At 42.9% G+C, this 27764-nt stretch overlaps 1 protein-coding gene across 1 annotated transcript in view; it reads left to right on the top strand.

Annotated features, from left to right (window-relative positions):
* The window catches only part of MAGI1 (membrane associated guanylate kinase, WW and PDZ domain containing 1), a gene marked incomplete at both ends in the record, with an annotated part of 285270 nt that overhangs the window by 195675 nt on the left and 61831 nt on the right, over positions 1–27764 (top strand). Inside the window, 3 exons of the mRNA XM_079540300.1 lie at positions 13618–13737; positions 24044–24250; positions 26503–26713. Of these exons, the coding sequence (XP_079396426.1) occupies positions 13618–13737; positions 24044–24250; positions 26503–26713 (538 nt within the window). The remainder of the gene's footprint in view (positions 1–13617; positions 13738–24043; positions 24251–26502; positions 26714–27764) is intronic.

Below are 27764 nucleotides of genomic sequence, written 5' to 3'. Positions count from 1 at the left end.
CTAGACTTTTAAACCTTTACTTTGCAATGTGAGTTTTTATAAGCCTATATGTGTAGGGGGAGTGCGTGGTATCATTGGTGTGTAAAGAGCTGTGGCTGGGTTTGAAGTTGTGTTGCTCATAATCGAGTTGCACAGTCGAGTTGCTCTTGCCCTTGGCAAGCTGCAGCACTTGCCTTAAGAAATCCATGAGTATTTGGCTGCTGAGCTTTGTCCTCGAGTGACTGCAATGTAGCCGTGCCCTTTGTAAAAACTGCTTTTAAGAGAGACTCTCAAAATAGATGAATGAGTTGGCTTGGATGCATTTAAAAAAATAATAATCCTATTCTACCCGCATGCTTTACTACAACTCTGACATAATTTAGAGTAACTCTGCCTCCCTCCTGAAATTTTTACTACATGATTACAGTCTTGTCAGCTCTTGTGATTTACAGGTTTAAAGAGGAGACGTTGGTGCAGGTGATTTGCTCCATTCCCGTGCCTCTTGGCAAGAGTTACCCTGAATAGGCGTCATCCCTGCAGGGAGTGACAGGGAGGGCTGTTCTCTGTCCTTCATGGTTTTCAAGAGACTGGGCTGTTGGGACCAGCTGTAATTGCCAGTTTGGGTTCTTTGTGCTGTAACTCTGCTGGTAGGTGCCTTTGGTGGACCATCCCTTTACTTCAAAACTTGTGTTTGTCATGGTGGAAAAGGGATGGCGTTGCCCCTAAGCTTATAAAATCAGAAAGAAAAAAGCACCACCATTAAGATAACTGTATGTCTCTTAAAGAGGCCTTTTCCTTTCCTGCAATGATCTCACCTTCTGCTCTCCCCCAGTAACAAAATTGACAACGTTTGGGTATCATCAATAGAAATAGCTAGGTTAGGGCTAGTGAGGATATCACAACTGTCTGCTGCTGCAGAGCCACATTTTGTTATGCTGAGCTCACTTAAAAATCTGCCTGTAAGCTGCCCATAGAAGAGGAGAACTTTGGAAAATCTAGTGTTTACTTAGATATTTAAATGTCACCCAAGGAATCTGAAGTCCTTTGCATGAGAAAAAGGGCTATGGAAAAATAAAATGTCATCAAGTAGGGATGTCCCATCAGCCAGTCTGAGGTGCATCTATAATGCAAAATAGACAATATAAAATTCTTACTAGCAGCTTACATCGTTCTTTGCACTACCCTTAGGCCTAGGAGGAGGGACACCAAATGCTGCCTGTCTGAGAATAAGCAGGTTTATAAATTTGATTATATAAATATTGGGTAAATACCTGGCTAAGATGTACACCAGTCTGGATTAATTCATTAATACTTGTAAATTCACATAGAGTAGTAGCTATGTAGTAGTTAGATAGCCATGATTTCCCAAAAGGTAAGGAGTATAATCTAAGGATCATGGAACAGTACATCATATAGCCTGTGGGTGTCTTCAGCACTTGAGCTTTAATTGCTGACATCTCCTAGCCACGTGCATAACTCCCACTGACACTAATGGGAAGTGCTTACACACACCAAGTGGAGAATAGCCCAGGAAATTATTTGTCCTTGAGGGATGTTGTATCTTGATGTGTGACAAGCAAGAGCCACAACTGGCCTTGTTTACTGTCAGCCATTTCTGCTGAATGGCACCAACACGTGCACTGTGGCAAGCGTCTGCTTTGGTTTGGGGTAGCAAGGCTCTTGTTAATCAAAGCAGCTTTTTCAAAGTTAAACTGTTTAAAAGTGTGTGGGTTCATTCCCATGCATTCATCTTGCAGAAGAATTTGGAGTCTGAGCTTCCTCAGATCGATGGTTGCATTAATTATGCACAAAAGGTTGAATTCTGCCAGCCTCACTCGCTTGGAGTGCTGCTTTATTCGGAGAGGAATTGACTTGCATTATGCAGGGTGGACAAATTCACCTACAGCCTGAACTTCTGTAAAAGTCTCCAGGGAAGGTCAAGTTTCTGTTGTTTTCAATAATAAATGAGATTCTCATTGAGCAAAATGATCCAGGAAATCGGCTTCGACTCTCTGGGTAATGGCTGTGTGGCCTCTGATGGAGGCTGTGAGGAGCCGAGAGGGTGAGAAATGTCTTCCATGCTGCAAGTCTTGAGATTCCATCCACGTAGGGCTGGCTCCAAGGTAGCACAGGGGTTAATGACTTCTTATGTATTTTGAAGAATGTCTCAGAGCTGTGATGATCAGACATATTGCTTACAGCCTTCATGTATCTCAAATGATGTTCCCGTTAGATGAGAACTGCACCAGTAAGAGAAGGCTATGGTATTTATATAATGGACAAATTACTTTGCTCTTGGCAAAGTGTTCCCCTCTCCGTGTTGGTTTTTTTTCCTTTTCTTTTTTTTTTCTCCCAAATGGATGTTAAGCATTAATAGTTTCATTTTCCCCTTAGCCTCTAAAGTAACCTAATTTGACTCAATAGTCAGAGAGAAAAATAACGGCATAATAATGAATGTGATTTGTTCATCTGAAAAGCGGACAGCATAACTTAAATGGCAGTTGGGAAAATGCAATTGTGAGTGTTTCAAACTTCAATTTTTTGCTGAGGTGTGAAGTGTGCTGAAAGGAGCAGTGGCAGTTTCTCAAAAGGATGTCCATTTCCTCATAATGCTGTTTCTTTGGATCCTTCCAGTCGTTACTCTTCAGATTGCTGAAAATATATGGGATAATGGATGACGGCTATATAAAGCTCTAATTTACTTCACTGCACAGTCACTGTGGAAATGTACTTCAGCTGTTTTGGCTTTTCCATGTTGCCTCCAGAGAGAATTTCACCCATGTGTTTTGCTCTAGAAGTCATCTGTTGTTTTGCAGTGTATGCACACAAACGGCGCGTGCCGCTGCACCTAAACATTGAGTCAGCAGTTGCTTCTGATGAAGCCATCACCGAGGGCTGTTGCTTTTATCTCAGCACATCAGCATCACAGAGAGCAGAACGCTGTTGGCCCCCAAAGGCTGTCTGCTAACCACAGCCTCGTGGGACACAAATGACCTTCTGCTTTTTTGCTCCCTAGTCTTGGTTACTCCGTGTCTCTGCATCCCATCTACAGGGTGGGCACAGGTCCATCTTCCCACCTTGCAGAAGGAGTTTTCAAGGCAAATACACTGACAAGTGGGTGTTGCTTAGATTTTATGGTGAGTGCTGGCAGTTTATTTTATTGTATTATTTTATTTATGGTGCATGTGATTGTTCTATGTCCCGTCTGCTGGGTTCTGCCCCCCACCATCCTGCAGTTGCAGAGGGAGATCTGCAAAAAACCCAAGCGTGGGTTTGGTGCAAAGCGTGGAAAATAGCCTTGAAGCCATTGTGTGCACCTGTGTGCTTAAAACAAAGCAGGTGATTTGCAGCAAGTGCCATTAGGTTCTGTGCCAGCATCCATCTGGCAGAGCAGTTTCACCCGCATCAGTCATCTGAAGGGCTGAACACAGTTGTCACAGGATAATGCCTCACTTTGAATATGAGTGCTGGATTTTAGGTTTAAACTTTATTTTTTGATACGGTCTTATCTGCTGTATGCCATCCCTGAAGAAAAGCACTCTGTCTCTGATAATCACTCGACTGTCCTCTAAGTCAAGGAACGTACCAGGACTGGAGAGAAAATCTCATTACAGCAGTTTCTAAAGCTCAGATCTGACTGTGTTTTCAAGCAGTCATTTTCCAGGGATGTGCTGATCTAGTGGTGTGAGGCAGCGGATTTTTGGGCACGCTGTCTTCTTGACGCCCCAGATCATGATGTCCTCCACTGACCGTGTCTAAGCTTCTAAAGTACTTGTGGTTTTTCAGAGCTGGTGGTGCTCTGTGTGTCAGCAGCTGAAGGCAGGACGAGGAGCAGCTTGCTTTGTTCAGGTTGCCAGACAGCAGCACGAGGATAATTGCTGTGTGCTGTCTGTTTGGGCTGGATCCCAAACAGTTGCAGTGGGAACCTCCAGGTATTCAGGAATGACCGCGGTGAGGGCAGGGCTGCTGGCAGCCGGGCTCCAGGAGCAGCAGGGCAAAACGGCAGAGCTTAACGTGGCGTTTAGAACGGGGACTCTTGTAGAAAGTGATTTGCAAGAAGATAATGGAATGGCAAAGTGTGTAATGTGGTGGAATGATTGTTTTGGGTGAAGGCAGAACTCTGGACACCTACGCAGGGATGTTTAGCAGAGGGAAGGTATAACAAGAAGTAACCAGATGAAATGAAGCAAAGCCCGATTGAGCCGAATGCTGTGTCATTGTCCTCAGTTTAGGTGCTGGAGTCTTTCATAGGGGTGGTGCTTGGCTTCAGAAAGGTGGGGTGCAGCATTCTGTGGGCACACATGCTGTGAAACATGGACGTAATGACAGCATTGGTAGGTGAGGCTTTCATTGCTTCTGTACCACTGAAAACAAATAGGAGGAAACCAAACAAATGGAGAAGTGTGCATATGCTATCTGTGTCAGAACAGACAGCTGACTGACCAGTGGGCTTCCTGTATCAAGGAGGGGCGTAATTAAAAGTGAGGAACACACTTTGTAACTCAGGTTTTCTCTAGTATCTTACAGTTCTTTCAGAGCTGTAAGGATTAATAAGATTCTGCTGCATGAGAGCTGGCGGTGTGGAATTTACAGCGAGGCAATTGCAAATAATAAACTATTCTAATGGTTTTTACTTCAGTGAGGTAATAAAAAAATTAGAATTAATGTATTTGTTTTCTTCTCCGTTTTAATGCTCCCAGTTATCAATAGGGATGAATTCTAAACTCAAACACCAATCAACTCCTAAACGTTTGGCATTTTTTTCAGCATCCTGAGCAGTTACCTAATCACAGCATTGCAGGGAGTGAACCAGAATCTTTTTAACCAGCTGAAGCATTAGTGATGGTGAAGAACTAAAGCGTGCTATGCATACAGAGCCAGTAAGGAAAAAAATAATGGTAGCAGTTAAGAGCAGGTAAAATAAGGCACAGAATCTCTAGGAAATAGTGCTTAAATGGGTGTACTGCTGGGTAGATTTGTTGTTTGTTCTAGTCCTTCCCTTGAGTTTCACAGTAGGCGCATCCGTATGGCTACATAACCACATGTTCCTGTCACCTGCATGCTTCTTGCTGCATCTAATGCTTAGTATTGGATATGAAGCTGGAAAACTACCAGCATGGGTCAGGAGGATTGGTCTGGGTACAAGACCGACCTGTCTGAACAAAGGGGTGATGAGAGGACAGACTTCTGCCTTGGCAAAAATTGCAGGGCCACCAGAGACCGGTGTTTTTCTAAGAGTGCAATGAGGTTATCACAGCTGGGAGTCCATTAGGTTTAAAGCATTTCACAGCTCTGGGCTACGGGGGAAAGTATACCGTGGTGATTGTATCCCCATTGGATGTTGTTGTTGGGGAAAAGAATGCCTTAAATAACTAGTGTGTAGAGTAATGGAATGGTGTTCATTTTGTAAAACAAACAAAACACTCCTCTCTGGGTCTTTCTTTCATGATCAGGGTGTGTGGTCACTGAAGCAAACTTCAGCCGATGTCTCAGTGATAAATGTGTACATTTTTCATGACTTTCTGTGGTGGAATTTTACAGAGATTAGGCTAATGAACTGATCTAGTTAAGGGCGCATGCTGTTAGGTGAGCTGTTTTATTGGGACTTCAAACTGCAAATTAAAGGTCTGCTAGAAGAGCAGTTAAAGTCAACAGAAGGAGTTTTATATCACAGCCAAGCAGAGATGTGCCACATTGAGTTGTACTTCACCTTGGCAATACAGACAGACTCAGAAGACAAAACAGCAAGGGAGGTGAGTGGTCCTTATTGAAGCAACTGGGTAATTAGACATCACATAAATCCACGGCAGTAATTAGATTAAAGCACACGATTTTTTTTCATGGACATATATGCACATATGTATGTGGGTGTCAAAAGCAAATACTTCTCTTGAATAAAAATGGAATTGAAAAACTGCAGGTGTTTGGTCTATGCTGGATACTCAGTTTACTGTATACTAAACTCCAGCATTTGTTCATAGCACAAGTCTGAAGCCTTGAAGTAATGTGCACAATAGGATCCCTTGTTTTGTGGAGAATACATTGATTTAGTACCCAAGTTTTAAAGGAAAGAGGTAAGCTATCCCTTCCAATATTTGTGACAGCATGTGTAGTTGTGCTGTTGTAAGAACAAGCAGGCAGTCTTGCTCCTGGAAAGATCTGCTGCTCATCTCACTGTGAGACAAATTTACACTTACGTGGCTAACGGTAGCTTCTGCTATCGATTTCTGTTCTTTCTTTGGTTTCAGCAGTCACGTATATTGCCCTAAGAAGTTTCAATTATTTTTCTATCTAAAAATCCAAGGTAAAGCTGGTTCCTGTGTTCTCGTGCACCATATGTCTTCCACTAAATTGAGAAATTCCCCCAGCATTTCATTGTGGGTAAGAAGATTGTGTTGTGTTCACAAAACCCCGAAGTGTTTGTGCAAAGCCAACACGCTCAGCTTGTCTGACCATGTGGTTTTGTGTCTCTTTGTTCTGTGTCTGGGTAAATCATCTTGAAAGTGTTTACACCCAACGTCCACCCCTGGCCTGGCCTTTTGGCTTCCCCACAGCCCTCTCTACCCAATCTTCCATACAACTTGCTCTAGACTTAAAACTTGCAAGCAGCACGTGAGGATCCAATGGCAGATGAAAGGCAGATTTCCATACTGCACTGCTTTCATCCCAGCCATTTAACAGGAGGGGTTTTCCAGCAGCTGTGTGCCGCTGGTAGTGACCTGCTCACATCTAGGCTGTAATGATGCAACCCTTGGCTCACCCTGATCTTCACCTCTTTGTCGGTGTGTAGAAATCAGATAGCTTTCCAAGTGGCCAGGAGAAAAGCTAATAACTCCTAGGTTGTGAGAAACGTTGTACCTTTGGATAAGCAGCTTCCTACAGTGGGAAAGTGTGAACAAGACAACGCCGTATTTGTTTCAAAGTGGTATTTGCCTGGGAATAACCCTGCGTGCATGCATCCTGTGACTGAGAATCATAGAATCATTGAGCTTGGAAAGACACTAAGATCATTCAGTCCAATTATCAACATATCACAGCTGTACCACAAAACCGTGGCACTCAATGCACAGTCAACTACAAAGTACTTTTTAAACATTTGGTGTTAGAGGGAACTCATCCCACACCTTCAGTCCATGGTATGTAGTACAGATGTGCACATTTGCATGCAGTCATCTTCATCCACGTGGTGCTTTTCCACGGTCACTTCTGCACGTAGGAAGGCGTGAGGCAGCTGGTGTGTGGCAGCTTCTGTAAGTATCCTCTGCGTATGTTTAATTCATCATCTTCAGCTGTGCCTTTTTCCAAGGTAGATAACATTACTGCTAGTGAAAGGAAGTGCATAAATAATTTCTACATACAAGAAAGGTGGTCTTTTTGAAGTAAAGATGCATGTCCTGATTGTAGCGTTATCTGGACTTTTAAATATATGTATATACATGAGAGAAACTGAATATAAATGCAAGGGTATAATCACCCTGTTAATTTATTTTCAGCTAATTTCACTTCCCATAAGTCACATACACACACAAATGGCAATTTTCATTCATTTCTTTGCCAATATTTAAAAGCAGAACATTACAGTGCAATCTTGTTAGTACAGTTTTATTGATTTATAAAATTACAGTTTATTACACTAATCCATATATCACAATAAACCTGTGCATAGTTACATCTAAGGTCTTCTTGCCAAGCAGTGGTTTACTTTCTCATCAGTCATTCGCAGTTTAAATCAGTGGATGTCATGCTGTTGGACTCCATAAGCACAGGATTAATGGCAAACTCATTAGTTCACAAAGTTTAATCTTCTTGGTGGGTGTCCCATCTTGTGGGAAATGAGAGAGATTTGGCTGCAGGTGTCTGCTGAGGCATCAGCAATCGCTCTGAGGGACTGAGGAGGTGAGCTGCTGTAAGAACATTCATTACTTATTTTTATTTGCTGCCAGAATGCTCATTTTTTCCCTTAAGATAAAAGAACATAAATGCTCCCAAAGGTGCATGAAGAGGTTTTAACTGCAGTAGTGTCTGATGTAGTACCATTGGTGATGTGTTCCTCGTCTGGGGAGGTGCTGCTTTGGTTTGGAATATTTGGCCTAAATCCTTAAAAAAAAGAAAAAGTGGCTTTTTTGGGGACTGTGACAGTTTTTGTATCCTTACTTCTTGTAGGCATCAGCTTCTTTGAATTGATGTTGCAGTCCAGATCAACCCCCTTGTGCTCAGCTGGCTTTGCGTAGCCTTGGCATGGTGTTTCACCGCACATAAACGAAGCCTCAACACAGCAGCAAGTTATTTTTGTCCCTTCTAATCTGTTAGATCCTGATCTGTAGGGTTCCCTAAGTCCCATTGATTTCTCTGGAATTAGGCTCCTGAAGTCCTTTCAGAGCCTGGTTTGGACTGATCTTTCCTGCCAGCGCTGTTAAACAGAATGCAACCCGCTTCCCCTGCCTCCAAATGCTATAGGGATAAATGTGTTGGAGATGATCAACGTTCTTATTTGGTGGCAGCGAGGGCCATGGGAATACCAAAAATAGATTTTAAATGGACAAAAATAACTCACTGCCTGGGGGCACACAAACCCTGAGCTGTTGCTGTGCAGTGTGGCTGAATCATTTCTCCAAGGAGGCTGCGAGCAGTCAGAGCTTCTTCCAGAGGAAGGACTGACACATGCAGCTGGACATGGGGCGCCAGACAGAGGGAGAGAGCAGATCTTTATGCTTTACAAGTTCGTTCTGCCATTGCTGCGTGGTCCTTTGAGCTCAAGTGACCTTTGCAAGGTCCAGCTGTGGCATCCAGCTTTGGCCAAAGAGCATTGCTTGCAGGCTGGTGGGATCAGGAGGAGATACTGAGCTCTCTGGGCAAATCCCTTCCCTGCAGACGAAACATATAGACCTCAGGCATGAGACGCATTTCTCTCCCTAATGTCTCTGTAGAAATATAGGCTTGTCTTGGTCAGCTGCTTGCTGGGTTTAATCAGTTGTTCCTGCTGACGGTGTTGACAAAAATTCTGCTTTTAGTACTGCCATTGTCTGTGTGGCCAGGAAGAGTCAATCAGCATCTGTTCCTGCACATGCATCATTAACAGAGCTGTGAATTAATTTCTAGTGACAGACCACATTCTCCTTTGGAATGAATTTCTCCGCTGCCACCAAGACTCTCTGGATACTTGTCACGTTTGTGTGGTTTATAGGTATCAAGTCACTGGCTTAGAAAAGGGACAGATAGCATTTAAAATCCCAGAATGGGTTTCCTGAGTTTGGAGTTTCAGGAGAAAATTGTATTTCTGAATTGAGCATGTTTGATTTGTGGCAGACCAGTTCTTTTTGAAACCTCCGTATTTCCACCTAGTTACAGCTACAGACTGTATCCCTTCCCTAAGGTTAATGGGGACATTAATTGCATAACAGATTTCAGAAGTGTCCAAACTCACTACCGTCTGCTACTATTAGAAAAAAATCAGTAGCTTTGGTTTGGAAAGCCACGGGAATCAATAGGATGAAGTGTTCTGTGCACAGCATTTGTTTACAGATAGGTTACACTTTATTTTTTGCTAATGTAGATAAGGCTATTTCTAACACCATGCTGCTGATAAGTTCTGGCCAAAGCTAGCTGATGATCAGGTGTTTGATTCCTGGAGGAAGGCTGGGTTTGTCTGCCCTTTCCCTTCTCTGTTTGCCATCAGCAAATGCGTGGAGTTGGTCCTGCCTTCCAGTTAACTGGCTCTGTGGGTGACAGATATGGGAGAGGCAAGGCAGGCTTTCCAAATTATCTTGTGACTGGGGGGGAGAAAGTGACCTCTGTGCACTGTGCAGGGCAAGAGGGGCTGGTTTCTTCATGTACTTCTCAGTGGAGGTGAGAAACAAATAGCTTGTGGTCCAGTGAGCTGTGTTTTGGTGGCTCACCATGGCATCACTGCCAGGCAGTGGAATTGGATGAGGAGCCTGCAGAAGGTAACTTCCAAATGTCTTGCTGGAGGCTGTTTTACTGCACACTTACTGATTCGCTGCTTAAGAACTTGTTTGGTGTTTTTTTTAATAAGAAAATAAGTGGCTGCAACCCCTTTGAAATCTTATTTTTAGATTAAAATAAGCAAGATTCTGATTAATTTAGCAGCAGGGCATCAGTGGCTGTTAACAGCTTAACATGAGGCCCTGATAGATTGATAAGGAGCTAAACAGCCCCTGAATCACATATTTACAATCTGGCCGTGCTATAATTGAGGCTCATGTTGGGTAATTGTCAGCATGGTTGATAGGCAACATAACAGCAGCAGCTATTTGTCTTTTAAATGGGCAATTGAATTATTCAGAATTATAGTTGATAGCCTTCTGTACATCTGAACCATAGTCAGTTACTTGAGGCATGGATGACGAGCTTTAATTCAGTTTATGTGCAGCTCCAGGCTCTCCTTGGGTAAGCCCACCTGTGTCCCTGGACAATTTCTCAGGTGGGCTCTCCAGCCCATGATGAGAATCCCTCTTCTGTAGCTTGGGCACTAATGGGAGTATTCTAGGTGATCTGTGCACCAGCTTGAGTGTGACAGCCAAACCAACAGCCTGGCAGATGTTTGGCATAGTATCAGGGCTGTCCAGATGTGGTTTCACCTCCAGAGCAAGAGAGAAGGCAAGAGCTGTAATGCTGACCAGCCTTATTTTTTCTTGTTTTCTTCAGTCTGCTATGGTTGCAGGAGATTTGAGCGATTCTTCTGTCTCTATGTAGTTTTATACGTTGTGGGACATTTTAGCCAAACAGGAGTTTTGTGAAAGTTTATGAACCATTAAACATGCACAAGTAGACAGGACAGCTCAGTTTCTCCTCTGGTTACTCTGTGTGGTAGCATTAGCAATTCTGAGCTAGTCACGCAGTGGGACATAGCTCAAATTAATTAGCTAAATTGCTACCTAATGGCGGTAAGATTTGATGCCACTTAATATTTCAGTGCAAACATGACAGGCAGGTTAACGTATTTAAATACAATCAGGTCTCCTTTTCTAATGGTGCATCGAGCTCTTGTTTGGGCCGTCTGCAGCACTCATTGTGCTCAATTAATTCTGCCATTATCTCTGGTCTGATCTGCTGTTAGCTCTGACAAAGCATACAGCCACCTCACAGCCCTCTCCTTCAATGCTGACCAACCTGCGGTGAGGATGCTGCAATGAAATGTAACAGAGAAAACGCGCATTATGCCTTGCACATAATTAAGTCACATTAATATCAAGAGACTTAGTTACAATTTCAAGTTTATCAAGAGAAAGCCCAGTCCAGCAGCTTGCAGCCTGCAGCGTTGGGCTGCCCTGTGTGCTGCACAGTTGTTTCAGGCTGCAGAGGAACTCAGACTGGAAGGTGCCAATTCTTCTTAGTGCCCCGTTCCCAAGAAGAGCCACCAGGTTTGCTTACGCACCTCTTGGTTTTCTTTCCTTTCACGCTTTCTTTCTACCCGCCCTCACCCCCCACCCCCTTGTGAAGCAGCCCTTCTGGCTTTGTTGTAAGTGTGGTTTGTAATCATTGTACACATCCCAGATGGTTCATGAAAACTCTTTGAAATGCCATCTGCCAGGCGTGTGTCCAGCCGGCAGCCTGTCATTCTGCTACAAGAAAAACGGAGGCGGGTTTTCCCTTCCCCCTGCTTCTCTGAATTGCATTCAGTAACACTTGCTCAGATGTGAGGCAGGATAACAGCCTGAGCATCTGCAAGCAATCTTTGCTCTAGACAGCAACATGGAAAGTGGTTGGGTTTTTCGCTTCGCCCAGATAAGATATCCTAACCAGTGTTGTTTTTATTTTCCCCCTGTTTATTGCTGGAGACCGACGGGAGGTGACAAATGTTATCTCCGTGATGTAATGTTTTTCTTTTACACCGTGGCTTGGCGTTTCTAATGCATTCAGTGTGTGTTGCAGGCAATCGTGCTGATAGCGAGCACATCTGCGATTTTTCGACTTGAACATATTCAGGAAATTAAGAACACTGAGATGAAACAAATAGATCCATTAAAATGGCTCTGAGGAATTATGGCAGAGATATAATTGTCATGTCAAATAGGCAGCCAGCACGAGTAAACTGCTGACTGCAATTTCACCGCTATAAAAATTCAGAGGAAAAAAAAAATGATTAATAAATACTCTCTGTGGGAAGATAAAGAAAAGATGAGAACTTGATAAAGTAAAATGAATCCTGAAGTTCCTTGATCTTTGTCTCTCGCAATCGTGTGTTGTCATTTACTGGGGAGAAGCATGACCCAATCCCTGCCATTCGGCTCGCTTGGCTCGGGGTGATTGACGTTTGGTGGATGCGTTCAATGAGGAGTATTGTGCTGTCTGGTTCTCATTCCATTGGGCTCCAGGCATGGAGCAGCTACAGCACAGCCATGGATGTATTTATTGCTGGAGTGTTCCATTCCTCTGATGGGCTTGGTGTAGGGGAATTTGACAGGGGCCAAGAGCCATGGTGCCTCAGTGAGGGTCACTGCGGTGTGAACATCTGCATCCAAATTGGGAAGAGTTGTTCTGCTTATAGGGTGAAGGTATCCATCATCATCTCCATCCCCTTTTTGGCTTTCCTTCCTCCTACGTTTACCCATTCACATGCAGCTCCAGGAGAAGGAATGATAGCAAAAGCACAGGAATTTATAGGCTATCTGAAGGCTGGTGGTAAATAAAATGAGAGAGTTTCTGTTTTGAAACAAGGAACGGAGGGTTTTGAAGAAAATGGATGTCTATCAAGGAAATTAATCTACTGATGGTGATTCAAGGGTGTCATTCCATCAAGACTGACCTCTTGAATAACCTCTGGGATGAATAGGGCATAAGAAGACTTTCCGCTTTCCTGGCACTTGAGGAAAACGTTTGCCAGATGTAGGCACGGTAAATTTATGCTCTTTCAACTTCTGAGAGCTGGAATCTTCCCAATTAGTTTCCAGAAGCTCAACTTCTTTATACTTTCTTCAGTCCTTTTATAAAGGGTTTAAGAAATTGTATGCACTGAGGAGATACTGCCCAGGGGCCGGGGCAGTCCTGCAGAAGTGAGAAGTCACGCCTCGTTAAATATTAGACATGGTTTCCATGTCTCTAAAATGACTCCTAAGACAGCAGATTGGTTGCAACCACAGCACTCAGACACCTCCAACCCAAAGGCACCGCTCTTTTCTTCAGTTTAGTTCCCCCTAACATAAATAAAGTGATAAGCAGAAATAAGGGAGAAGAGGTTTTTGTGATGCGAAAGAATTTTTGGTGAGAAAAACTGATACAGAAACAAGGGAAGGCAGAAACTGTCTTATCTGAGAATACAGATGCAGTTTTAGTGAAACTGAAGTGACACTGCTAATGACAAGAAGGTAATTGCTGGTTTATTCCCAGATACCCAACTGGTATCTGTGATTCTGCATGAAGTATGAGATATTTCTTAACCAGAGAGCCTTTATGGGAATATTAAAAACACTGCACTTGGGTGGAACAAGTGGTACCATCAGCTCAGCTTAAGATTTATGTCTTGGTTTGTTTTTATGTGGGTTCCTGACTCTTGTCCTTGCTCTCTGTGTAACATAGAACTGTATTCTATGGATACTGTTGTATCTTTATGATCATTTTTATTGTCCCTTTTAACACTTGATAAGAAAACAGTATTAATGTACCAATTTTTCCTTTCAGGCACAACCCGCCCTCCGAGAGAAGGAGAAGTGCCTGGTGTGGACTATAACTTTCTGACTGTGGAGGAGTTTCTGGAGTTGGAGCGAAGTGGGACCCTCCTGGAAGTAGGAACCTATGAAGGTATGGAGTCACAGGCAGTGAAAAAGCACTTCCAGGAGCTGTGTAGGATGTCTGTCTTGCATCACCCATGCTCAAGTTAACCAGCCCCAGTCAAGGCCTTGCTTTCTATCCCAGCTTCTGCTTTCCTTTTTTACATGTACCCAGAGAGAAGGAATTTCAATATTGCTCTGTTCTTTTGTCTCTTCTCATCAGTTACCTAAAAGATTAGCATCAGTAAGCCCAGAAAATCTAAGATGAGATCTGATAATAAAACACTGAGGGAAAACAGAGTGGCAGTGAATGGAAATGCATCTTTTCTTTGTATCCTCTATAACCGCCCTTCCTGTTCTTCCCTCCTTCTGTCTTCTCTTTCCCCATCATCTCTTCATCTTCTTCCCTGTGTACACATCCTTCATTGCCCAATTGTGTCTCAGGATGCAGCTACATGGTGCACTGCTTTTGGCCTTTTTTTCTTCTTTCTTCTTGGATAATTACTTAGAAGCTGAGTCATTGTGTTGATTCTTTCTACAGCACGGCTTTGCAAACAACAGCGTGGAGCCAGCCAAGGGGCACTGAAATGTCACTGGGGTGAGAGCAGGGAAAAGATGGCTTTGCCTCTCAAGTAAATGCGAAACAAATTGGCCAAATTCAGTTATGCAATAGGATTTGTTGATCTAAAGATGCAATCAATATTTAATGTGAAACTACTTTTGGAGGTGTGAGGTTTTTTTGTTGTTGTTTTTTCACGGTTTGCATGAAGATGCTGCAAATGTTACTTGGTTTCAGTCTTCCATCTCTCTGAGCTGATTGGCCCCATCAGCATCAACACTAACGACAGTGCGTGCACACATCTGCAACAAGACATGGCTCTTTGGTTGTGATGTGAAGTAAATACAGCTCATTTTTCACTTCCAGCTTCAAGAAATGATTTCGCTGCCTTCCAATATTTCTTTAATAGCACTGCTGTCCTTTTTTGGAGGGGTAGAAATCTTGTGTATTGATCAAGACGCTTTTGATCTCAGACCCTGAAAGGACGGAGTGATTCAAGCTGCAAACACCAATCATTTTGCTTAAAAAACAAACAAACAAGGAAGACCACAAAATTAGACTTCTGCTGTCCAAGTTTTGGTTTTTGACCAGCTTTATAGTCCTACATTACATCAGTTTGCATTTGATTTATACTGCATTTTACTGCTGTTTTCTTTTATGCCCTTCCATGGTGAAGTTCATTATATTTTTGACCCTGCCAGTGACAGCTTGTTGTAAACCAGATGGATAGAAGTTAGAACAAGGAAATATTCTTTTTCTCTCCGGAGAACAATAAAATAATACTGTTAATGCATTGCTTTTATTATTAATAATGCTACTTATTGTACCAAACAGGAATTAAACAGTTGGAGAGATAGAGTTACTTTCATTCATAATGTAATGAGATGATAGAGAGATGAAGCAAAGGTTTTGATACGGAATGGAGAATAGTGATGCTTATTAGGGAAATTCGGCCAAATGATGTAAGAAAGATTTGGTGGTACTGAATGAACTGAGAGGTGAAAGAAGCTCCTGATTGCTGCAGTAAGGTAGCAACATTTTGCATGGAAAAAAGACACAATTTCTTTAAAATGCAGCAGGCAGTTTTTAAGAACAAAGTGATGAAGTACAGTCCCAAAGCTCATGGTGGGGAAGAGCACCTCACGAGAAGCTCCTGCAGTTTGAGATGCTGGGAGCAGAGGGTGAGGTTTGTGTTTCCAGCAGCCCCAGTAGTGACTCAAGCAGATGATGGTTTGGGGACAGGATTGTCCTGGGGTTCCCCTTTGGTCCATTGTTTCTAAGAGTCCGCATCAGATGATGGGTGGGAGATGGATGTAGATATGCTCTGAGTTCTGTGCTGCATTTCAGCAGAGCATGACCTTAACAGTGAACATTATGTTATGACATTAACAGACGACATTCATTTGCCTTTTGAAGACATAAAGCCCCCATGAATCTAACACTGTCACTGGGAGAAGATGTAACAAAAGCTTTTGTTTAATAACAGTTACTGAAGATTAGAGAACAGGGAGCTTTTTCAGAAGAGGGGTAAAATACAGAACTTTGATGCTGATATGGATACCATTGATTTGGAAGGAATAAAGAACAAGCAGAAGAGAACAGCTGGAAACCACGGAATAGTAGGAGAGCATATCATGTTTTGAAAGAAAAACTTGGGCTCTGGAAGTGCTCTAATTGCAAGGAGAAACTGCAAGCTGAAAAGGTGTTGCCTACCCACTGGGCTGCATAATACCATCAGTATTTCTTCTGGTGCACTGCCAGTGTGTTCTGGGCAGTTTCTGATTCACGTCCCTGTGAAAGCAGAGCAGGCATGGCAGCCTCTTTTTTGGCCACCCCCTGGTGTGTTCTGCACCCACAATCCTCCAAAAAATCACAATCGGGTGGGAGGATGAATTTGAAAGTCTTAATTCCTGAGGTTCTCAGATCCAGTCTTAAGATGCTGCTTTTTAACCGTTAAGCTTAGAAACTTCCCCTTTCTTCCCTTAAGAAAGTTCCATTTTCATCAGATGAATCCAGGAGCTGGAACTGAAATGCTGGAAGACCTGCCCAAAGCTGCTGTGCTGCACCAGTATTGGTCAATTTTGCACTGTATGCTCGAGCCAGGTGTAATTCCCATTGACAGTTCTCATAAGGAAGAAAAAATCTTTTTAGCCTGCACATTATCTGGGCCTTCTGGTGGATAGGAAACCGAGATGATTGCAATCTCAGTCATTTATTGACCAGTCCTTCAGAGTATAAAATACTGATGGATGCATGGAAGTAATTGTGTAGGTTACTAATTATTTAGCAATTACTTCTGCATGTGAATTGCAGGCTCTCACGGGGACCCTGAAGGAGAGCTGTTTTGGTGGAGCCACAGCTTCTAGGTTTTATTTCCTTTTCTTCCCCAGCCTGCCAAGTGGCCATGGGAAAATCAGGTGGCTGCTCTGTGCTCAGATTCCCAACCTGGAGAATATAAAAACAACTCTTCCTTCTTTCTTCATTAATATTTCAGCAGATATCCTGTGCCTGCGGTCATCTCCTGTTAAAATAGGAGTGAGATGGTGGCACTGATGACATTTCAGAGCTGGATGCAGCAGTGGCACCGCACAGAGACATTAGCATGGTGGCTGAATCTCGAATGGGGATGGCTGTGTCGCCAGGGCCTGGCAAGGCTGAATTAATGAATTCCTGCCCAGCACTTAGTGATCCTCAAAAGAAAAAGTGCTGCACTTTATAACATGTGAAGGGTTATTACATTATGGAGTATTATTGTCAAGGCATCATCTTTCATTCACAGGACAAGTGTTATGTGATTGCCAAGAGAAGTAATAAGTAATCTGCATTAGTCTCATGACTGAGATGTAATGGGGTGACTTGCTAACATTTTTAAAGTGTATAAAACTAGCTACTGTAGACAGGGTCTCTGATTGCGGTACTTAATGAGTGTAATAAATTACCTTAACAGTGTAGTTAGAATTTCAGCTGAAGTAGAGAGGTGTATTCAGCAACATGCTTCAAATCAAGATGCCCTTAGCCTAACATGCCTGATGTGCACACTCTCCTTGGGTTTCTCTGCAGTAGCATTGCTCGCCCGGCTGCTGCAGCAAAATGGCAGGATTTTCTTAGCTGTTCTGGTGCCTTCACAGCCTGTCTCGTCAACTTGTCCACACTTGAAATGAATACCACGTCTGGTATGCAGAATGCAAGAGTGAGCTAGTAGGGCTGGCAGATGCTGGGGATGCCCTTGCAGCAGATCAGCATGTTCCACTTAATAAGATAAGATCTGCTTATTAGTGTCTCTGTACTGCAGATTGACTCAATAATTCAATAAATGGCTCCTTTGGCATCACATTTTGTAGGCAAAGGAGGTACACACACAAGTGTGCCTGTGACAGAGACAGCAAGCAAAGGTTAAATTCCTTTTTTTTTTTTTTTCCCTCATTAAAGCAATCTCTATTTTAGTAAAATAAATCAAGGAGCTGTTTTCTCCTCTGACTATTTGGTAATGATCCAACAGAAGGAAGAGATACCATCCAAAGGGACCTGGACAGAGTTGAGAAGTAGGCTCAGATGAACCTAATGAGGTTCACCAAGGCCAAGCGCAAGGTGCTGCACGTGGGTCACAGCAATATTCAGAACATTCACAAACATCTGTGCACTGCAGAACGATGCTTTGTCTACCTTTGGCTTTTATGCTTTGCTTTCTTCTTTTTTTCAACTGCTAGAAAGAAAGAAAAGGATGTTTTTGTCTGGGTGTGATTATCAGTATTAAACATGAGTGCAGCTGTAGTGAACTGTCATCAGATAACAATGCTTCATTCTACAAATAGCTAAAGTCACAGCTGAGTAACTCTTCCTCTCTAAAAGCAAATATTCAGGTATTTAATAGAGTTTTAGACTGGCTTTGAATTTCCTACGGAATTTCTGCTTGGCTTCTCTGTGCATTTGCAATGAGAAGTTTTCCAGTGTGAGCTCTGTCTGAAGTTATTCCTTGATAGTTTTGCTTTTCACTGCTTTTTAATACCTTTTAAAACACAGACCTCGGGGTCAGACGCTGTCCTGAAAAACCTCTGACAAAATGGGCACAGTGCATGACATTTTCTTGATTCCTACAGCCTTGTGCCGGATAGGCTGTGATCCAGCCTTTTCTCCTTGTGCTCTCTGCGCATGCCATGCTCAACTTCATGTTCCCCGTGAATTTATTTGCATGAATATAACAAATAATCTAATATAGCTGAGCTTGGAAGATCCCTGAGATGCCATGGTTGTCCCATGCCACCAGTATCTTTCTACATGTGTGTTATTATCTTTGTTTTGGCTTGTTAGAAATGTACTACGCATTATAGGTGCCTGGATGAAGCTGTACGTAGGCACTGTCAATAGCATGTGGCAACACCTGGTGATAACACATGAAATATGAGAATAAGTGAGACTGATCTGATATGTAGGTGACTTTCTGCCATGCTGTCATTGCCTACAGGGCCACTAATTGCAGTTTTTGTTAGATTTCAAGCATAAATTGAAATGTGCAAATGTAGCATTTTGACTAATTTAACAAAAAAATCCAGACTGATCTTTCAGTTAACCTCACCATTCGTAACTGAAAAAAAATTGACAGAGAATGTGCTCGTTAAAGCAAATTGGATTTGCATATATTGTAGGCTAATTTCTCTGAGCTCTGTTCCGTTGTCTGTTCTTTGCTTCCGATCCAGATGCTGTATCTGTGGCCTCCTCTGGTTGCCTGGATACTCTGAGTTTCCTTGAGGCAATTGCTAATCAATGTGCAGCTGCAGCTAGGTGAATTCTGCAGACAGCAGCCAGATCTGTCATCAGAATGTGGAAATCTGTAGCAGAATATGATCTGGGAAGAGAACAGACAAAACAGTGTAGCAGGAGCTCTGCTCCCAGGAATCCATTCATCCTGTGCTAATCAAACACGAGCACTCTTGGCTGTATTAACTGAGCAGAGGCCCTTCTGCTAAAATGAAGGGTCAATTGTTTTGGTTCTTGTAGAGTGTAGGGAACACGAGCTGCATCTCAGAAAAGAAAACAGTTACGTTAATAATTATATTTGAAGTCTTCACGTCAAGACCTTGCCTTAATTTTGGCGCTTATCTCCAGGTTTCTTTCCCCAGATATGCATTTGCATGAACACAGTGTGCTGCAAACTGCTTTTTAAAACATGAGCTCTTAATGGAGTCCTCGTTACCGCAGAGATGTAACTTTGAAGATCAGACACATTCTCATGGACACAGGGTCCACTGTGCTACACAGAAGCTTTTGAGTGTCTTGTTGGTTTTTTTGTTTGTTTTGTAATTGCAAAATTATGCCTCACAGCAGGCATCAATAAAAGAACTCTGCTCTGCACTTTCCTCAGACAAATGCACTTGCAGTCCCAGGCCTCAATCTCTTTGCAACAAAAAAATCAAAAGAAATTCTCCCTACAAAAAAATGATAGCTACAGCAAAACCAGCCTTGGAAGGCTCTAGCACCTGAAGTATAAGACTTTGGACTGCACTGGTTGTTGTGCCATTGGGATTAATACTTGCTTTTGCTTACAGCCCCTCTGCTTCCAGAGCTCCCGTCAGCTCTGCCGCTCACAGCCTCTTTGGTCTCATTTTGCCTCTACAAGAAGAGACATCTGGCCTCATACCTGCACAGTTTTAGTCCCTTCTAGATTGCATCTGCCATCTTATGCATCTCTGCCCATTGCATGAATGGACTCCTAACAACTATATCTGAATCAAATGGCAATTGACAGCAGTTCTTATGGGTTCATTTCCCAGTTATTTTCATGTAAGTGTAGTAATTGATGTATTTTTAGGAATTACAATTTCAAATTCCAGGTCCCTTAAACATCTTAGAATCATGGATGGGTTTACTTCCCTTCAGGGGAATGTTTAATGATAGTGTATTGTTATTTTGAAATGTAACACAAATTTTTTCATTGCCACTTGCTTTCTAAAACTCAAATAAACAGAATAGCCCAAGTTCTCTGGACGGACAGCATTACTTTAATTTGTAACTGTGGGACAGGATAGATAGCTTTCACTGATTACCATCTATGCTTGAGCTGGCAGAGGAAGAAGTGTTATGATGATGAGAACTTGTCTTATTGTTGTGATTAGCTGTAACCGAAGTCTAATTACTGTGTGTGATGCTGAAATGTGTAAGCTGCCGACACTTAGAGATAAGGAGATGAAAAGAAATCAACTCATTCCAAATAGCTATTATGTTTTCTTCATTATTATTGGTATTTCTGCGTGCTCTGCTGAGTGGTACTTTAGAATACATGGATTAACTCATGGTTTTGGCTGCAAGAGCTGCCATCAAACTCAAGTTGTGGTTAAATGTGTTTTAAGCACCAAAGGGCTGAATAAAATAAGGGTTAGTGAAAGGTGCTTGACAAAGAAGGCAGCTAATGGTATGTGCATCTGCTGAGTGAATGCATTATTAGCTATTATTGCAATGACTATTAGGCAGTGATTATTAGGCAGGATCCCAATGAGAATGAGGAGTGGGAAGGTTCAGCAGCCTGCTTTCCTTAGCAGTCAGACATGAGAAGGTTCCCAGGTGCTTCATAATTGGTGCTTCCACAGAACAACAGAGGTTTTCCTGTTGTCTTGCTGAAGAAATCTCCCTCAGCTGGAAGCTGAGCTGCTCTTTGCAGCCTCGGGGCATCCCGTTAGAGGCACCCATGCCTTGTTGGTTGCTGAGCACGCTGGAGAGTTCTGCTGGAACCACAGTGCTGAGTTCCCAAAATGGTTGGGGATCCTCCGGGCTGGCAGATGCTTGTGTATGCTCACGTACCATGCTGTTAATAATTAGAGCTGATTGGATATTCAGTACAAATTACACTGGCTATGGAGTTAGCCCCTTCTATAGGCTTACAAGTGGCTCACAAAACACTGTTAAAGCATATTTTTAAATATATGTTTTTTCTCATAAACACTGTCAGATTTAATTTGAGCAAACGATGTCAAGTCTGAGTGCTTAAAAACTCTTCCTGGGCTGTTTGCTATCAGTTGCTAATGGTGCGTGTTTGGATTGCTGAGTCACAGGGTAAATATTTTCTCTTTATAATTTGTAGGAAGATAATTTTAAGTGCCAGCCCCTCCTAATGGTGTGTTTGCCCCCACATCTGGGCCTGCGTGCTGCGCCTTCACAACGAGCTGCTTAGCAAAGGAGAGATCTGAGTGCACCCAGCAAATGCAAGGGGAAGGATATTTCTATTCCCTCAATCTGTCAGATGGAAGCTGCCTTGGAGCTTCCCTTCGCAGTTTCTCCTAGTGAGCTGGGTGCTTTGCCACACCTGTATGTCCCTGCGTGCATCTGAAGGAAGAGCTGTGTTATTTTTTTAATGCTGGCTCAGGCTGCGTCTGCCTCCTGTGGAGAAAAAAGAAAAGTTCAGCCCCTGTGGCTGCATTTCCTACATTCTGCAAAATGAAACCCACGCATGCATAGCCACGCTCCATTTCGTATTCATATTTACTCTTGATGTGCATTCATATATGTTTTCGTGGGGGTCCTCTAAGACAGCATGCAGTTTATGTAGAAAATAATTCTTCACTGATCGTGGTACCAACAAACCATGTCTGGTTCATTGAGAAAGGACTGGTGGTTTTGCTGTAGGCAAATTGGAACCACTTGGAAGACACCTGTTTTGCTCCTGGGAAACAGCTCTCCATGAGCTCTTCATAAGACTTGCTCAGACTTGCTTGTTGGTGGAGGAACTGAAAATGAGCAAACTTGAAGATACGTATCTGTGATTGAAGGAATGATGGTAACATCTGTGCTTTGGGTTTGTCCAGAAAAAGTAAAAATGCACGTTAGCAACATCCGCAGAGCCCCTTCATTTGCTGTGTTGCATCCATTGCAAAATCTGGATCTGTGGCTTAGCAGTTAACATCCTTGTGAAACACATCTACTTTTTGAAAAGAGCAGAAACTAACAAAAAGTAGCAGCATCTGTCTGGTGAAACGCTGAAGAGGACATGAAGAGAGCAGGGCATTTAGCTTTTTTCTTCCCACCTACTTTTGTATTTTTCCTTTTGTACTCTTTCCCCCATTCCTCCTTTCTGCATAAAACAGTTCTGCAGTATGTAGAGCATAAGAATCATTTCTCTAGCAGAGGCTGCAACCTGCTTTAGGAGCCTCCATCCCCATTAGAGATTTTCCAGAAGAAGTAATTTCCTTCTCCCTATAAATTATGCATCAATGTACATTTAGGATTCTGAAATGACGAGCAGAAGATGAAAGCATTGCGGAGCATCGCTGCTCCCATGGAGCTGAATCCATGACATTGTGTACAGGCTCGAGCACACCTTGTTAAGACAAACCTGCACGTGTTGCTGTCCTGGTACTCAGGCTGTGCGAGCACAGAGTAGATCCAGTGGAGCCCACAGGGTTGGCTTTTGTAACAAAAGCATGAACACATGTGTATGAATGTAAATAAAAGAATCTTTTTTAGCACTGGTGAGGTTTTAAAGTGCCCTTGCATCACGTGCCTTTGGCATGTGGTTTCCTTCCAGTGTAATAGGAGCAATAAAAGGGGTTTTGGTAGTTTTGGAGACTGGATGTTAAATATATTATATAACTATGTACTGGAAAATGGAAAAATATTTGTGTTACATGTAGCCTATGGAGATAGATGAGGAATGTAATCAAATGTACCTGTGTGATTTAAAGGAGAATCTTGTGATGCTGCAGAAGTGGGAGCTGTATCGGTGCACCCTCACATGGGTCCATACACAGCTAGGGAGAATATTTGAGCCCACCTCTGACTTCCAGAAAGAAATTATTGAAAGGGTAATTGGATGTAAAGTGTTGTGTGTCACAGAGCTCTGTGTGAAAGGTATCTGTTGGGTAGAGAAGCAGAGCCTGGCGCTGGAGCCTGAGCTCCTATAACTGTGGGAACTGCTTCCAGTCTTGTGCTTCCCTGGGGATTTCAGAGCACGTCGAGCACAGGGTTGAAGTGAACCCATGCCAAATCTCCACGTGGTTCCTGTGCCAGCGCACCTGAGTGCATTCCGTACTTCTTCCAGCGTCACTTCAGGGGACACCAAAGTATCCCAGGCGCTTTGCAGCTCTCACGTCACCCCTGGAGGAGATGCCAGGGGCCATGCTGGCACAGTGCCACTGTGTCTTTGTCCATCCCAGCTCTGCCTCAGGGTCTGCTTGTTCACTTCTACCCAGGCTGACCCAACTGCTGAGCTTCCTCTTTGGAGGAAGCAGTGCCACGTGGTGCCTCTCCTTTTCTCTCCTTTGACAAAGTTTTCCTTTAGAGAGAGAATAGTTTCTGCTTTTAAACGCAGCATCCACTCTAAAAGAACCTGCGTGTTAAAGCAGGCCATCGAGCCTTTCATCACTTCGCTGGGTGATAGCAGTCATGAATTTTTTATTTTCTGCAGGGCTCACTCCAGATCTGCCACAGCATTGTGTGGGTGCACACATGTAAAAAGGCTACTAATTGAAATTCAGCTGTAATGAGATGAAGTTTGGTATTCACCACGGCTGCCTTTTGTTTTAGCTCTTGTACGCTCAGTGCACCTAAACAATGGGACCATTGCTTTTGCTTTTAGAACCAACAAGAATAACTTAAAAGGCAAAAATATGTCCGTGTCTTCTCTAGAGGTGAAATATGCCCCTCAAAAAATGGGAACGCTGTGTTAGTTTATGTATTTATTTACATACCAGTGGGGAAAGACAGAGATTTTGATGGAATTGAAAATAAAACAGAAATCTCACTGCTTTAAACTGTTCCCTTCTGAAGATGCAAATGTGTTTCTATTGCCTAGGTAACTATTATGGAACGCCCAAGCCTCCCAGCCAGCCCCTCAGTGGGAAAGTGACTTCCACCGATGCTCTGCAAAACCTGCAGTCTGGCTCCAAGCAGTCGACTCCAAAGCGAACCAAGTCTTACAATGATATGCAAAATGCTGGCATAGTGCACACAGAGAATGAGGAAGAGGATGATGCACCTGAAATGAGCAGTAGCTTCACAGGTAAATGGAAAATACCACAGTCTGACAGTTAGGATGCACGGGAAAGATTTTTGGAGGGTTAATTTGTCTGTTTGTGGGTTTTGCTTCCTGGGAGGCATTTTATTTTGCAGCATTACAGTATGAAGTTCTCCGGCATAGGAAAGTGCTAGATTTTTAATCAGGGTTCTTAAACAGTGAAGAATAATTGAGAATTTTATAAAAGATGTTCTATGGTAACGTGCAGTTTCATCATTAAGGACACATTCATATTTCTTTCAGAAATTGTCTGTTGGGTGCAGACAGATTCTGCTTTCACTTACTCCAGTGTAGATTTCAATTACTCCATTGAGCCAAATGACAAGTTTAAGTACAGAAAGATGAAATGATGTCTGGTAGAAATTAAAGGTAACATTTGTAAATCCCTTTATGCTCTGAGTTAATCATTCTGGCAAACAGAGATTTTTTCTTAAAAAGAATCATGTAATTACTTCTGATGTCAAGGAACATGCCATCATTTTGAACTTCGCTTTGTGGACAGTCAGCTTGAAATATAAGTCTCCCACTGGAAATCAGAAACTTTCTAAGTTGAAATGATCTTGAATACTACATGAGATACATTCGTCTTCATTGTGAATTAGCCGAGAACCTCAATTCTCTCTGTAGCTTTGTCAGCTCATTGTCAGTTCAATCTCATCCAAGCTCAGGAAGTTCAAGGAAGAGCTTGACCTGTGGTTGAGTTCCAGTCATTAAAATCAATATGAAATAGTTCAGGCATGGCACATTTGAAACTAATTATTGCTCCTTCTAAAATATATGGCTCTCCTGTCCCCCTCCTTGCACTGGGAGATACTGCATGCAATTAGGAGATCTTCTTCCCCATGGTCCTTCCAGCAGACTGAGGGCTGTGTGCTGTGGAAGTGAGGCCTCACGTCCTGCCCAGTGCAGATCTTAATGCTGCTCCGGTTATCCTCAAGCATTGGCTGAAAAATCACTAGAAACTTTTGTAATATAAAGTCACGCATCTCTGTAGAGCTTGAGAAGGATTTAGGCCAAAATTTAGTTTTTGGTCTTTCTAGTGTCAAGTAGTTTTGAGGGTTGTGCTCTGCTTGGATGTTACCCTTTGCATTTTTCCAACTGTTAGCTGGCTTCGTCCTTCCCAGGCTATGAATCCCTGTCTCTGCCTTCCAGCTCCTTTATGAAGTTTTTCTACCTGAGGGTAATTTTTCATGGGTTGTGAGGTGGCAGTGAGCTCAAGTCCTATTGCAGGACCTGTTTTTAGGAGGAAGCCAGTGAGAGATGCTATTTGCCTTCCTTTCCACTCGTCTCAGCGCTTTGCCCGTGAACTGGCTGTAGCATCATTTATTTCCCTCGTTTTATTTCAACAAGATGAAATACTGGAAGATGCAACTCATTTGTCACAACATTCTCACACCCTGGCCCCTTGCCTCCATGAAATGGGCACAGAATCAAGAAAAGAGAGATATTCCTCCTGTACCAAAGTGATTCCTTATGCTCGTTTCACGTGTAAGTGTGCTAGTCATATTAAAATGCTCCCTCTTCCTTAGCAGACCTCTCAGTGACTTGTGTTTTTCAGGCTGTGGCATGTTTACACTCACAGTCTTAAGCTGGCGATGATTCATTCATGCCTTTTTATCTTGTCAGCTTCTACCTAAAAATATCAAACAGCGGGAAGGCTAGAAAGCAAGCATCTGAGAGTGCTGCTGTAGTCTAGATCTTTTTCTTCCATCTTCTTCCAGCTTATTATTTTCAGTATTTTGTCTTATTGTGAAGGCAGCATGCATGGTTGAAAAAGCACAGGAGCTGCCATTAGGGGGCATCCCAAAAAACTGGGCTAGGGGGTCTGTAATTAGCTGTAATTAGGAATAGAGGAGATGACGAGCACTGCTTTGTGTATGTAGCTCAAAACGGCATGAATATAAGCATGAACAGTATTTCCATAAAGGGAAAAGGGACAAATACATCATAAAATACCCCTTAGTGACTTTGACTGGTAGGATATAGTGTAGGTCTGTGTAGTAGAGCTCGCTAGACGGCTCAGACACTTATGAACACGTGGACACGTGGTGCAGTGCTGACATTCATTTTAATTTTTAATTAAAAAAAAAAAAAAAGCACTGCTGGAGAAGTTCACCATTGGCTTGTTGACTTTGAGCTTCTGGCTGCCATGTAAAGCATCGCTCCTTTTGATCATTCTTCAGATAGGAAACGTTATTCTCCTAATCCTCAATATGGAAAATGTGTTTAATCTACAGCAGAGTCTGGTGACCAAGACGATCATCACACGCATATCGTCAGAGAGACAGCCCCACCGTCTGCGATTGATAGCCACACCAATCTTCCCACCACGGAACCATCTCAGAGCCTCCCTCAATACCTACCTCCTTCTGCCGAGGATAACCTAGGTCCTCTGCCAGAAAACTGGGAGATGGCCTACACCGAGAACGGAGAAGTCTATTTTATAGAGTAAACCTCATTCTTGTTCTGATTCCATCTCTCTCCCCCTCTGTGGGCATAAGTAAACCTCTGTGGATGCACTGTGTGTGTGTGTATGAAATATTTAGCATCTGTGTTATGTTGCAGAGCTAAAAGTTCTTTACTGCTTGTGAAGGGCTTTTGCATTTCCTGATTGGATAAACGTCCAGATGACTCCCAAGCTCAAAGACAGGGGAATTCCTCTGCTCCCACACAGAGCCAGCTATGGGCTTTGTGCATTGTCAAAAGAGCCAAACGTGTTAACATGCTGCAGTGGTTTGCAGAAGGCATAGTTCTGTGCAAAGCAGGCACAGTAAATTCAGGAAAGCAAAGAGCACCTGGTGTTGTACAGGCTTTGCCTAAAAGCTCTGCGCTGTCAGCAGCTTTATGATGATATTGATTTTTTCTTCATGCCATAAATAATAGTCTCTAATTATACTTGTCTAGATTTATTGAGATAGGAGTAACTTATAAAACAGGACCTGTTGTGGAGCTGAGCTAGATTAAAATTCAATTAGCTTATGAAACTCGAGGCCTTAGCTGTGCAAGCAGAGGGGGGATGAGGAATTGATTTGAGCTTTGGGAGAAGCCAAGGAGAGGTTTGTCATTGCAGGTTTTCTGTTGGCTACAGGGCAGGGGAGCACATTAGAGAAGAGTGCCAGAATGCTGGAGAAACTGGGGGAATTTTGAGCATCCTAGCATGGAAGCAGCTCAAATAATTTGTTAGACCTTTTGTAGGAGAACAATAGACATGGTGGAAAAATATAGTCTGCTTCCACACCTCGCTGTCTGATGGGAAAATCTGGAAGAACATCAACTGCTGCCTTCCCTGCAGTGCAGATTTTGAGGGTACAGATGTATGGGGTGATTCTGTGCAGGAGCATGTTGGTGTGGATGCGGTGCTGAATGGCCACATTTCTATTAATTCTATAGGCAGTCTGAACCTAGAAACAATTTAGTTTGACTTGTATCAAGCTAATAAGCTGGTGCATCCAAACTGGCTCAGATGCCTGTAACCATCAGGCAGTACTTGAGTATTAAG

The sequence above is a fragment of the Tetrao urogallus genome (genome assembly GCF_951394365.1).
Source record: "Tetrao urogallus genome assembly, chromosome: 10".
NCBI classification, from domain to species: Eukaryota; Metazoa; Chordata; class Aves; order Galliformes; family Phasianidae; genus Tetrao; species Tetrao urogallus.
The sequence above is the reverse complement of the archived record's forward strand: the minus strand, read 5'-3'. Positions and strand labels throughout refer to the sequence as shown.